A 14538-nucleotide genomic window follows, 5' to 3' on the forward strand; every position below is an offset into this window, starting at 1 on the left:
TTGTTGTATTATTTGGTAATAGTACTAAACTACTGACATAAGGACAAATCTTACAGAAATAAAGCACTCTCTGAAATTAAACTGCATATATTTGACTGAATTTGTAAATTCATTTTAGTTCTGCCTTGCTTGGTTGTATAATACACTTCAACCTAAAACCACACATTGCTCAATAAATATAGTCTTAGTGCACACAAAAAATGATGGAATGTTTTCCAGAGACATTTGGATGGCACCTGCTAATTGTGATAGTTTGGCTGCTCATTTCTCTGCACTAACTTGAACTATGCCCAGGTATTGCTAACCAGGCAAAAAATCTCTGTTGCACTTTTCTGTAATATTTTTCTCTATAGAAGTCCCAGTCTTGGAAAGAAATTAATGCTACTTACTATTAAAAGGTCACCATAAATCCACTGAGAAAACTTTTTGTAGTATGATTTGCATGTCACTGTGTTGACTTGCAACATTTGTACAGTAACAGTGAGTAACAAATAGAGAAGTGGAAAGAGCAAAGCTCTGATTTTGCTTATAAGTTATTTGTTGTTGGTATCAAGTGAGCAAACATGTTGGTATCATGGTGCAAACACCTTCATACAATACAGTCCCTAGAGCTGCACTTTTTTTTTTCCATTTTGCAAAATGGAAAATGCAAAATGCATTTTTGCAAAATGCAAAAATCATTAGCCCTTACATCTTGCTATATGCTACTGTGTCTACCTAGCTACATTAACTGAGCTTTAAATGTATATAGAGAAAGGAAAAGGAAGAGGAAGGGGAAGGGGAAGAGGAGAAGGGAGGAGGAAGGGAAAGAGAAGAAAGAGGAGGAGGAGGAAGTTTTCACAACAACATGTTTTGTCCAGCAGGGATTCAGTTTTTTTTCTGAATGTCTTCCACTAGGCTAAACTGAAGTAGGTTTATTTCATTTTAGATGTGTATTATGTGTTAACTGGGAGTTCAATCCTGCAATACTTGTGCTGAAAATACCCACTGACTTCTGAAGAGCTAATGGAAATTTTGATTGCATAAGAGTGGCAGTATTGCACACAAAATGTGTTACTTCCAGTGACCTATGCAGTCCACTGAGCTCATAGCAACAGCGGCAAGGTTGGCACTGAGCTCCTATCAAGAAAACAGTATAATTTTATTCCAAAAGAAAACATTTTCTTTAATACCTGCTCAGCCTGCTGACATCTGAAGATTCATACCTATCATTCTTATTCTTAATAATTCCTATAATAAAAATGAAGGAGAAAATAGTCGTAACTGAATTTCACATGCAACAAAATAGAAGCTCACTGGAGGCACGCCAAGTGAATACCTATATAGTATCTGTAATATGACTGATTCTAACATTGCCATAAAGGGCAATCCTGTTCTGAGAAAACAAACTTTGTTTATATGTAGTGTGTATACTAATTGTTTTTCTTTTTGTAAGAAGTTCTAGCAACACAATAATTTTATCCTAGCTGAAGAACATCATGACTTCCTCCTAATGAAGGCAACGCCATCTGTAACCTCACTCTGAACGCGGGCACTGGGGACACCACTAGCTTTGAGGTTCAGCAGCACCTACCATTACCACTCTTTATAACTCTCCCTGCTGGGACCTCCAATATGGCCAAAGTGCAATTTGACCTGAAAGCCTACTTTCAAAAAGTCCACCTCAGATTGAATTCTTCTCCAAAATTTCAGTCAATACCAGGCAGGACTGAAAAATACTACATTTTACCCTTTTTTGTCACTGTTTCCTTTGAAAAGCTCTGCTGTCCCCATTCACTGGAGCACAGCTCTAAAGGTCAGAAGGAAAGTGATCTTGTTTCAGGAACATGATTTTTCATAGCACTGATCAATTTTAGGTAACTCAGCAGCTACACAGTCCTTCTCTCTCTGCATCAACAGCTCAAACATGCTTAAACTCAGAGAGAGATCCTGGCCCTGAAGCAGAAAGCAAAGAGCCCATGTCTCCCTTCTTTTGTCAATCCCTGACAGTTGGGGAAGAAAATTGCCTGCTCCAAACACAAAGCAGAGCAGAAAGAATGGAAAGGAGTTAATGTAACCAAACAGGAATATTCTGCTAATGCACCATTTTAGAGAAAAGCTGCCTTTGCACAGCAGCAATGTTATATAGGGCAAAAACCACCAGCACTCATGATGGCTGTTCTAACTGTGAGTGCATTACATTCAGCCCTGTTGATGTTCAACTTCCAGTTAGATAATAGATAAACTGTAGAACTGTAGATAACTCAAATACCTCAACTCTTGTCTGCGGATTGGCTTCTTGCGCATCAGGTAAAAAAATACGTTTCAGGAAAACACTGTGGTCTGATTTCTAGCAGAGCTGGACTCTGTGACTGAACCTGATGTGAGATCTGTTCTGAATACCTGAAATGGTTTATAATGCTAAATACTTTAACAGAACATCTTCTTGTGTTTCAAAATAGATATCCAAATTTCATGGATCTTTTTCTTTTACTCACATTTGTCTAATTTCCCCTCAAATGTACAGGCACTCTATTGTCACTGATTTGTTTAAAGCAACATTAATTGAATTATCAACATTTTCTGGAAGCCCACCTTGGTGCCTCTGCAGGTTGAGCTGCAGCCACGCTGTGTGCTCACAGTTGACAATGAAGCCAGAGGAAGCTATGCTTTGAACACATAAACTCTTATGATCTAGAAGTACTAAGACACGTGGGAGTACTGCATACTCCACAAATGTATAAATTTTAACTTACATTTCTGTGTGCATAGATCTCCATTTATAAAATGAGGCTTGGACCACGTCTTCCCTCCCTATGAGGTTTATGTCTTCTGTTCATTAACTATTGGTGATGCACTCTGATACCACACTGGATGACATTTAAGAAAATTGTATGTAGCAGTTAAGAACTGGGGTTACAAAACTATTGAACAGAAGGACAATTCAGTTAGGATGATCTACCTTGTGAACTGAATTAGACACTCTCCTGTGTAGAAAACACTAGGTACTTGCATAATTAAAAATCCTGGCTAAGTTGCACACAGAAAAGAAAAGAATGGAAAGATAAAATTAACTTTAGCATTTCTCAATAACTGTACATTTAAATTATGCACTTTCAATCATATTTTTCCTTTAAGCAATAGTATTTTGCTATACACACAGTATACTCAAATACTCTCAGAGTTAGAGGAAGAACTTCCATTTTTGGAGTGATATCCAAGTCTGGCCCTTATTATGCTACACATCTTTAATACTTTTCAAAGGAAAAAAATATTGTGACACTGCAACTCATAGAAATTTCTTACACAAGAGACTGACCTACTGTCTTTTAGTGACCTATGTAAGTCAAGGTGGAAAAAGCTACAGGAATTCAGTCCATAACAGTGAATTCCTTTAACAAATGTTAACTAAAATCAAGAGTGATGTAAATTAGAAACATAAGAAATGCTGAGGGGCCAGAAAAGGCAAAAGATGTTAACAATCTTCTATGGCAAGCAGTTTAGAAAACAATGATGTCAGCTCCTATGAGATTTCCTATGACTTGTTATGTCCTGCTTTTAACGTGCTCAAGTTCTCAACAACTGTTCGTAGAAGTGAAACAGTTTAAAATATAAAGGGATTAGTAGCAACTAACTTAAGGACAGTTAATAACCAGAACTGAGCACTCTGTGCTCTTCTAAACAAGAGGAGATGGGTGCAGAATCAACTGAAAAGTACTTTATTCAACATCTAGTAAATGCACCAGCTGCGACACCAGAGGTACTCTAGCTGTAAAGATACTCCTGCCTGGTGGCAAAAGTTACATCCTCCCACTGAGAAAAGGAAGACTTCAGGTAGTTCCATGTGCGCTGTTGATCTGAGGACAGCATCACAGCTCATTGCTTCACTGACTGTGATCCTAAGATGCCTGATTTTTTGTTCATTTGTTTTTACAGATCTTTTATGTTTTTACAGAAAACTTGTGAAAGACATCTCTAATGATGTCTCTTAGAAACAGCACACAGCTAACTATTGTGAATTGGCAATAAAGATATAATAAACAGGTATGATAAAATGCGTACACTGTTTAATATACTATGTAAAAAATAGATTCTTAAATAATACCGTGGAAATAGATTAATATAATTCATGTACCACTAGATTCTTGGACAGAAGCAGCAAACAACATGAAAAATAGCATATTAGAGCTCTCTTTTACACCTCAAAAGTTTCTGACAGGGTTTCATATGGACTATTCAAATTCACAATTCAAACAGAAAACAGACATGCACATTGTAGGTGTCTAAAACACAGGAAATACTAAGCAGTGGGGATGAAAGAAAGTCTAAATAGCCAACAATATGATAATAAAAAGTGATCGGAATCTGAACCTTGCTGTATTTAACAGCCTGCATGTCACACTTCCCCAGATAGCTCCTGCGAAAGGCTGACCAATTTGTTTCAATACAGTGGCCACTCTACAGCACCAAAAAAGACAGCATATATCCAAAGCACCATACGGAAATTCTTCTTCCAAATGTACGATGTGGAGCCTGAAGTAAAAAAGCAGTTAATTTATCACAGAAGCAGAGATTCCTACAGTAACTAATTCAAACTGCTGATGATGCACTAAATCAGAGTGAGTGATGAACACATACATAGCAGCAAGTGAAGTTCAAAAGGATACAGATCTATGTGATCAATGAGCTGCCACATAGCAAATGAAATGCAGTGTTGACAAACATAGTAATAGAGGTGAGTCTCCAAAATAATGAAACCAAATATAAGAACATTTGAATAAACTAGTGCAGAAATGTCTCATTACAGAACCAGAGGTGCCTCTTTAAACACATTTAACCACCAGACCTGCAAATCACTGGTTCTTTTCTCTAGCTTTAATATGAAAAAAAAACCAAACCATTTGAAGAAGTGCATAAAACAAAGCAGTAAAACCTTCCCAAAAGTGTGATACAGTGACACCAGTCATGTAAGCAACCATCTATTTCAAGCACACAGAATTGTAATAACAGAATACAGAAGAAAATCTCACACAAATCTAGTATCATATTGCACATTACCACCCTGAGTCATGATTGAATGATAAGGCCAATCTATGGCTTCTTCCTCTATCAATCTGTGCAGCTCAGAAACATAATCAGAGCAAGTGGTGCTGACCAAGCCTCTTCATACTCTAAGCACTGTCTCACCTGATTAACGGCTTTTTGACTGAAAAGCAACGCTATTTTGTAAGAAGAGTACCAGCAGTGTGATGTGCACTTCTTGAATTTTCCTGGAGCATAAGAAACTGCACATCATGAAAGATGCCAGAACTTTTAAAAATACAGAAAACACCTACTGTGAAAAGGAAATTTATTAGATATTTTCTACAAAAATAATAGCTGTGACTTTCTTGTGTGCAGGTGTTATCAGCTATGGCTACTACTGTCATTATTCAATTATTCATTACAGCCAATGTTCTCCTTTGGTTCTGTCTATGGAGTGCTATTAGAAAAACAGTGAGAATGTTCCGTCTGTTTCTTACTAAATCTTCTGTTTGAAAATGTCATATGATTCAAGACACCATGTCTTTGAAGGGCTTCCTGAAAATCATACCTTCACTAGAGTCTCTTGGCTGCAGCTTTACTGTGGAAATTCCACATTATAATCAAAAGGCTTTCCACAGTATATTTACCATTATAGGAACAGGCGAGTTATTCTTGACAGATATAAATGTCTCTAAAGACATCTATCTGTAAAACTGAGCATCTCTACCACAATTTTACTTTCTTGCAGACTTCTCAATAGAACAGTTTGCTGAACTGTTACGAATCATGTGCACATTCATACTTTTGCTTCAGATCATATGTTAAAGAATATTCACCAAAGAGCCCCATTCTCCTTCATCAGCTTTTCTTTTTAACATGATTGTTTTCTGTGCTATAAGGGATTTTTCACCCCCAAGCTATCTCGATCTGCTCTTCAAAAAGTCCACCTACCAGGTGACGGCATGTGACTAGATTAAGAATAAAAGAGGAAGCGGACAAAAACGGTAGCAATCCTATTTAGTTTTTGCTCTAAACCTTATCTTTTCCTCTCCTTAACCCAAAGATTACCACATCTGTTGAAGTTTCCCTTATATAAAAGCCCTAATTCTGTAGGTCTTAATAAGATGCTGAATCATACCTTGATTTTGATGAAACCACAAACAATGCAAAGACAAATAAAGGGCTACTCATCTTGGTTTATGCTAGTTTAATAAAACTACAAGATTATTGTTTTTTATCACCTGTTAAACACTTAAGGACATAGCTAATACACTAAAAAGAACTGAAACAATATTAATAGTGACTGGAAATATAATACAGTGGAGAGGTAACAGTATAGGAGGTTCCTAGAGCGTGTGGAAGATATCTTCCTGATAGAACTTGCGAGTAAGCCAACTGGAAAAGGTCCCCTGATGGATCTCTTGTTTGTGAACAGAGAAAGACTGGCAGGTGATACGATAATTGGAGAACATCTTGGGCACAGTGATTATGATAGAGTTTTCAGTTCTTGGAGAAGTAAGGAGATGGGTCACTAGAACTTTCACCTTGGCCTATTTACGACACTGGTTAAGAGACCCCCTTGGCAGGCAGTCCTGAAATGTAAAAGAGTCCAGGAAAGAAAGAAATCTTCAAGGTGTCAGAGTAGTCCACCCCCATGTGTGAAAGATGAGTCAGCAGGGAACACCACCAGCCTGGATGCACAGAGAGCTTTGTCTGGAGCTTGGATGAAAAAAGAGAGTTTATGACCTTTGGAAAAAGGGGCAAGCAACTCAGGAGGGCTACAAGGATGTTGTGAAGTTATGCAGGCAGAAGATCAGAAGGACCAAAGTCCAAGCAGAACTTAACCTAGCCACTTCTGTAAAATACAATAAAAAATGTTTATATAAATATAGGACAAAAGGAGAGCTAAAGACAATCTCCATGCTTTGCTGGATATGGGGAAAAACATAGAGACGAAGAATAAGGAAAAGGCTGAGGTACTTAATGCCTTCTTTTTCTCGGTCTTTCATAGTAAGACCAATTGTTCTTTGGGTACCCAGCCCCCCAGGTTAGAAGACGGGGAGAGAGAGCAGAACTGAAGCATCAGTTATCTAAGGGAAAATGGTCAGTTATCTGCTACACCACTTAGATACACCCAAAGGTACTGAGGGAGCTGGCAGAAGTGCTTACCAAGCCACTTTCCATCACTTACCAGTAGTTCTGGCTAATCAGGGAGGTCCCAGACAACTGGAAGTTAGCAAATGTGACACCCATCTACAAGAAGGAGTGAAAGAAGAATTCGGGGAATTACAGGCCTGTCAGTCTGACCTCAGGGATAGAGAAGGTCATGGGGCAGCTCATCTTGAGGGCTATCACACAGCATGTGCCGGACAATCATGGGATCAGGCCTCCCCAGCACGTGTGTATGAAAGGCACATCCCGTTTGACCAATCTGATCTTCTATGACAAGGTGACACACTTTGTGGAGGGAAAGGCTGTGCATTTTTTCTACCTGGACTTTAGTAAAGCCTTTGATACCATTTCCCACAGCATTCTCTCTGGGAAAACTGGCTGCAGAGGTCTTTCAGAACTCAGTTACTCAACAAGCCATTAAAATAATATAGGAAAAAGGAACCACCAAGTGCACTTTCACAGTATTTGTTATTTGAAGAGATTTATAAATAGTAGTAATACTTGATTTTGCAGCTATCCTCAAGAACGGTCATTTAGTTGAACACTAGAATTCCATGTTAAAACAGGATTCAAGGTAGCATAATGCCAGATCCCAACTGATGGTATCAAGCTAAAGAGCTAAAATGCCTAAACCAGTGCATGACAGAAAGGGTAAACTAGTCCTCCAGTTTCCCTTATCATTAGTAAAGCTATAGCCTCCCAACTGTACAGTGCAGGAACACAAAATATAAATAATTAAATGATTGACAGATATTTCCAATTGTACAATTTTTAGCTTATGAAAAAGCTTATGAACTTTATGTTTTATTTTGTTCAACTTGCAGACATACACATGGAAAATCTCTATCTGGATTTCAAACCATTTTTAGTTAAAATCCTCATCTTCCTACTGAACTGATGCCAAGACTTTCACTAGTCAGATTTTAAGAGTTAGATTTTTCACAGACTTTCATTAGCAAACAGAAGAGTTTCTAATTAGAGCAGAACCAGTGAAAATAGAAATAATAGGAAACCATTCAAATCAAAAAACAGAGCTCCATTACAACTTTATGGTAATTATGATTAATCTCTGCATAGCTACTCTTCGATCTGAACTTTTTTTCTCAGTTTATTTCAGGAAAACTTGCACACTGTTATTTCTCAGTTAAACATAGAAGAAAACAGGAAAACAGGATTTGATATGCACGCACTAAAACTTTTTTTCCTTGAGCGACACACTTCATTGGGAAAAAGTGCTACTGAATTTCTCTCTGAATGGATCTGCGCACTTAAAAGTTTCTGGCTGGAATATGGAGTTTGCTGGACTAAGGACAGAAGCCTTACTAGCTTAAATGAGATGAGAGTTTTACCCTTAACATACACAAGATTTTAGGAAGGATACTTCTGATTTAAAGACTTCTTATCTGGATGAGAAACTTATCTTACTCATCTGACCTGGTGTTACAACTAAGAAAATGATCCAACTGCGTCCTGTGAGTAAGTTATGCTGCAAACCCTGGATGTGCTGTAAACTCTCCAAAAAGCAGTACTTCCCCAGCAAATTTCCTTTCATTGCTTTTTCATGAAACACACCTCTCTGACATGACCAATGTATTCATTTAATTTTTGTTTTATATTTTATCTTCCAATTTATTTTGGTTAGAGGTAGAATTTTTCTGTTAAAAAATGACCTGATCCTAGACGTAGTTTATTTAAATTTCAAAATGAAAAGCTTACTAAGAACAGATAAGATTGATTGCTCTTTTCAACTTAGCATAATTGTATTTCAGGTGAACATCAATTTACTTTAAAGGACACTTCTAAGTAGCAGGCTGCATCATACATAATTCATCAATCACAGCTGCCTTTAACGTGATTTACTCAAGCAGATTTCAATGCAATAGAGGGAGTCACATTGTTTTTTATGCTTTGGCTTGTTTGCTTTTAAATAGTTTACGAAATGCTCATTTGTGCTGAATTATTGCTGAAAAGATTTCATCCTTGGTAATCAGCATGTTGAATTTCTTTCTCTTTGTATAGAAATGTTACCTCTTTAAATTTCTTTTAAAAGGCAGAGTGAGTTTTCAAAACATCATCAAGGCAGAGAGCACTCCATGCTCATCAAAGGTAAAAATAAAGCTCAAGGATTTTGCTATGGAGGAAGGGATGGCAAAAATATTTATCTGAAAAGCATTATTGGTTTGAGGGTATTTTCTAGTTAGCTTGATGTTGTTATTTGTTAGACCAGCAGTCAAATGTAGGCGAAGAGTAGCTACTTCCTCAGCTAGTCCTTTACGCAGTTGTCACACGGATAAAATGGCTTCTACATGGCTATGTACACAAAACAGACACAAAGCCATGTGCCAATTAGAGTGCAATCACTTCATACACCAAGAAACATAGGTGAAACAGGTGGCACTGCAACGTGTGTTATGTTACACTACTCAGCATCTTCCATCAAATTCAGTTCAGGGACATGGTGGTGCCTCAGATGGTCCCAAAGTAAAGAAACATTTCCACAAACAGATACAAATATAGCTTCAAAAGAAAAAAGAGAGAGCAAGAGAAAAGACAGAAATGCCTTTACTTACTTGTAAGCCCATTTGAAACACAGAGTGACCCATAAAGTTAGCCAACATTCTAATTAGAGCTGCACCCTGTGGGAAATAATGGAAAAACAAAGAAGTTACCAGTTTTGAATGTCAATATAATACAATAATAACAATCTGAATTAGGCATTTCCATCCAACAGTATCATCCTGGAAACCTGTGACTAATATAATCTTTATTTGTGCTGGAATGAAAAAGAGAGAGAGAAGATAATGCAAATAGTTACAAGGAAAAGTGAGGAAGCAAACTGATATTGTTAATATCCTGTCCCACATACTGAATAAAGCACAGGTGACAAAACACACATTCTCCCCTGCTTGAGCATGGATGTGTCAGGTCCACAGTTGGTTGACCCCAGCCCTTCTACGCACCTGCAGAAATGCCCAGTTTTAAATGAGAGCAAAAAAATAATGTCCATGCCAAACTCTACCTCAGTGATTATTCATAATATTTTAATCTCCATTACACCACTGTACATCAGGATTTAGTGATACTACTGTCCTTTGTAAAAGCCTTCAAGATCTGATGACTGGAAGTGAATCATTTCCATAAGAGTTTTATAATATGTGGATATATATATTTGACTTATTAATAGTCAGCTTATTTTCCAGACTGTCATGCAAAGAGGTAAGTACTTGTATAGCACTCTTGCTCTGCTTATACCAGTTCTTATCCCTTTGCCCCTTCAGGCAAAGCACAGAGATCTAAAAGACAGGTGATTCTAATTCTCAGTACTTACTGCAAGAAACAGACAGATACTTGCCAGAGTAGCTTTTTTTAAGGTGTCCTTTTTGTATTTTCTCACTCTCTCTCAGAAACACAATTGCTGTATATTTTCTCCCTGCATAAGTGCTCTCTTTCAAGCAGAAATACCTTTGCAGATCTGATTTGACAATTTAGCTGTAATATCCCGCTCTGCAATCTAATTTCAAGACAACCAGTCTTCTAATCCCATTAATCAAATGTTATACTTAGTACTGATCACCGCGTGAGAGGGAGGACGCTTGTGATTTCAAGTCAGTGAATCAAAGGCTGTAAGAAAACATGACAATAGAACCCTACAACCTCAGCAGGAGATGAAGGTTCAGGAATTAGCTTAACACTCAATTAGAAAATAATAATTAACAAAAGAGAGAAACATTTCATAGACTCAAAAATTCACAGATTCTAAAGCCAAAAGGACTATTACAACAATGTAATCTCATTTCTGCATTAATAGAGGTCAAACAGTAATTTAGGCAAAAACCCTATGGCTTCTCTTTACACAACAGCATCTATTTTAGGAAGATTCAAGAACAGGAAAATGTTTCATAGGATTACATAATGTATCACAACTAATATTTACTCTCACAGTGAAAATACATACCTTTTCACTAATTTGAATTTATCTAGCTTCACTAATTTGAATATATCTAGCCTCAGCTTTCAAAACAGGAATTTATGTCTTTTCCTGCTAGATTAAAGTTCAGGGTATTTTGGGGATTTAATAGTTGTCCGATTTTCAGACCATTTTATACATGTTCCACACATTTTTTATAGAGTGACTATCTTTTAAGTATTGAAGGGATCATCTGTAATAAAAAAACATTTGAAATAATGACATAAATCAAAAATATTTGTAAATTAATAGTAAATTTTAAGAAAATACAGGTTCTTCATACAGGCAACAACAACGAATGCTATATAGTTAGCAAAGTAATGGAAGCAAAAAAAAACTGAGATGTGTGCAGTGGTATATAATCTTGCGGTGGTATATAATCTTACTGGAAGACCAGTCATGTCTGGAACACATAGCAGAATAGAAAATAATTCCTGTCAAAATAGATTATTATCTGAACACACAAGACCATAGGTCAGGAAGCATTATTGCCCTTACTTTACTAGAGGAACAGAATGAGTAAAGTTCTCAGAGACATTTAAGCAGATAAACAACAGATAAATCTGTTTAAGCAGAAAAACAGAAGATTAAAAATATCTAATAAATAGATAAATCCTATTTATCCTGTAAGTAACGGGCAGGGCAGCCAAAAACATCTGTAGCAGAATGAAAAAAAAAAAAACAAACCATAAAATATAAAAGGGATCAAGCAAAATCCTTAACAAGAAGATATTTTTCCATTCATCACACATCCCTTTTCCTACTCACTTGTTAGTATTTCAGGACACCCTTATTTCTTTCTCACAGTTTAAATTTCACACAGTAGCAAAGACATATATTTATATAGGCAACTTAACTCTACTGATTTCTGTGAAAAGTAAGCAAGTAAATACTCCCATTTAATCTTGCCCACTGAGTCTATTTTTATATCCAGACACCACGAACTATAACATGTAAAGAAATCATAGAATTAGTCTCATAGGTAACATTTAGACACACATTGGAAGGACTGTGGCTGGCCTTCACACAGAAAACAAAATGAAAAAGCAAGCAAAAACTGAATAGCAGAGTCAATGCACAGAGGCAGGACTATTCTCTCAAGATAGACCTCTTTTCACAGCTTCTTTAGAAGTACTTTCCACCAATTAATTACCTTCAGGAAACCCAGAAACTGTACTTATAGCTTCCAGAACAATATGCTTGTCCCAGTTCTACCATCTTCCCCACTCAGCAAAAGCAAAAGTTTTCTTCACTTATTTAAGGAAGGGAAGGGATTCTAAAGAAAAATGGGAAAACAAAAAAACAGAGACCCTCAAGAGGGAAAAAGCGTCTGGGAGAGAAAGGAAGAGAAACAGGAGCAAACAGGAGCAACAGCCCTTGGTGTGGAGGGAAAAGAAATGGGAGGAAACCACTCATTTCACCTTTCTTGCACTTTTGAGAGCAGGCAGAACAGAGAACAATGATACATTTGTAAGAAAAGCAGAAGCAATCAATACATTCAGAGCTCTGGGAAGGGAAGGATACGGCAGCAAACACTGGCACTCTGACTGGAGAGGAAGAGAAATAGGTTTGCAGGCAGAAGGATAAAAAGCAAGAGATATAAAGGTATAAAGGAGCTTACTAAAAGGAGGAGTTTGGAAGATGACCCTAACCAGAGGGTTATGGGAGGTAAAGAAGGTATGTGCAGTAAGTTCAGTTATAGGCACAATGGCTATAACGACCCAACACCTTGGGGTCGTCTGAATGGCCCAGAGTGCTCGCATTTTCACTGCCTATCTGCCCGCCAAGCAGTGAACTAGATGGAGTCCAAAGGACCTATGGTGCCATACCTTCAGAAAAATCACAACAAATCTCTCCTGCTGCAGAGGATGCCCTTTGGAACCTGGCAGCATCACTCTCTGAACACCGTGGCATGCAAGCAGTCTGCCCTCCACTTCACTTCCAAGGCCACTTCTGCTCTGCCAACATTTGTCCAACTGAGGAACAATGTATGGAGTCTTGAGAAACGAACTTGCCTCTCCTATGGGGCAGAATGGCTATTTATTGATGATTTAAGTGCTTTCCTCCAAGTAGTGGATGAGTCAGTACCTTGTCAAGAGGTAAAGCATATTGGTTTAAGAGGTTTGGTGGAAAGCAATTCTTTTCTATTCAAAAAAACATACCTCTGTTCCTGCCAGCGTAAAATCTAACTCACCTTAAGCCATTGTACCATATCTTAATATGTCTACTCAGGCAAATACACTAGTTATTAATTCAGTGATTAATGGCACTACCTGGCTCTGGTGAAGCACTGCTTATTAGCAGATCTCAGTATTCTGCTAATTAAAGGGAAACTGTGGCGCACCATAGTGAAATCATTTGCCAAAGATCACCCAGCATGCTCCTTGCATAACCTACGACACAGCTGAAGCTTCCTCAGACTCAGCACTGTGCCTCCACTGCTATAGCAAAGGAAGGTAGAACATATTGGCTACCACAGGGAAATTAAGTGCTCGTAGAGCCCTTTTTTGCATAGTGCTCTTGGGAAAAGGCATGCTCCTGGGCAATGAGCCAACAGTGTCTGAAGGGATGGAAGTTTATTCTCTTTCTTTCCCTGAAGAAACATGACACTCACACCATGGTAAACACAATGGATAACAAAAATTAGGGGTAAAATTGCTTTATATGTAAGCTGAACATGTCTTTGAAATCTACAAAATCCAGACACAGTTAAGGTATTCAGTTTAATTTTCTCCATGCCATCATTAGTTGTAACTAATTTTTAAAGACCCACTCCTCCTCTGGCATCACTACAGATCACAATTACTGTACCTGTGACTACAGTTACTTTAGTCCTTTAGACTTCTCTTACAGTCAATGGGTTACACTTCATCTAATCTTAAAGTAGACCTCAGATCAGAAAAAGCACCCATCTCTTGTAATTCACACCAAAAGTAGCCTTGAGTGATGTCCTAGTTAGAACAGCTGGGACCAGTTCATCACTGTATGGGTGTAACCCAAAACTGTGTATTCTATAGCCTTCCATGTCATTTCCCAGAAACTGTTATCAATAGACCATTTACACAATCTGCCCAGAGCAGCCTGACTCCTCAGGCTATAAACTGGGTGTTAAGAGGCCTGCGAGATAGGAGGATGCTCCTGTCCTCACACCCATTGTGGAACCTCTCACCCTGAGGGAGGTACTGGGCATTCCTGCCTGAACTGGAGGATATATAATCTTGGAGTCTTGGGACTTTTTTAACCACTCGTGGGATCCAGAGGAAGACTGCAACCACCACTCTCAACTGGACTGCAACCATCACTTTTTCAACCAGACTGCAACCACCACTCTTGACCGGACTGCAGTCACCACTCTTGACCAGACTGCAACAGCACTCTCACCAACAGGTTTTCCC

The 14538-nt window shown here is 37.9% G+C and overlaps 1 protein-coding gene across 3 annotated transcripts in view; it reads right to left on the minus strand.

The window, feature by feature from the left end:
* The window catches only part of TRHDE (thyrotropin releasing hormone degrading enzyme), a 209474-nt gene that overhangs the window by 83835 nt on the left and 111101 nt on the right, over window positions 1–14538 (minus strand). For all 3 annotated transcript variants that reach the window (XM_039391317.1, XM_039391316.1, XM_039391315.1), the window contains one exon: window positions 9747–9812. In XM_039391317.1, coding sequence (XP_039247251.1) covers window positions 9747–9812 — 66 coding nt within the window. The remainder of the gene's footprint in view (window positions 1–9746; window positions 9813–14538) is intronic.

This window comes from Pipra filicauda, unplaced genomic scaffold (genome assembly GCF_003945595.2).
Source record: "Pipra filicauda isolate LSUMZ 115617 unplaced genomic scaffold, ASM394559v2 scaffold93_size3172892_pilon, whole genome shotgun sequence".
Taxonomy (NCBI): Eukaryota; Metazoa; Chordata; class Aves; order Passeriformes; family Pipridae; genus Pipra; species Pipra filicauda.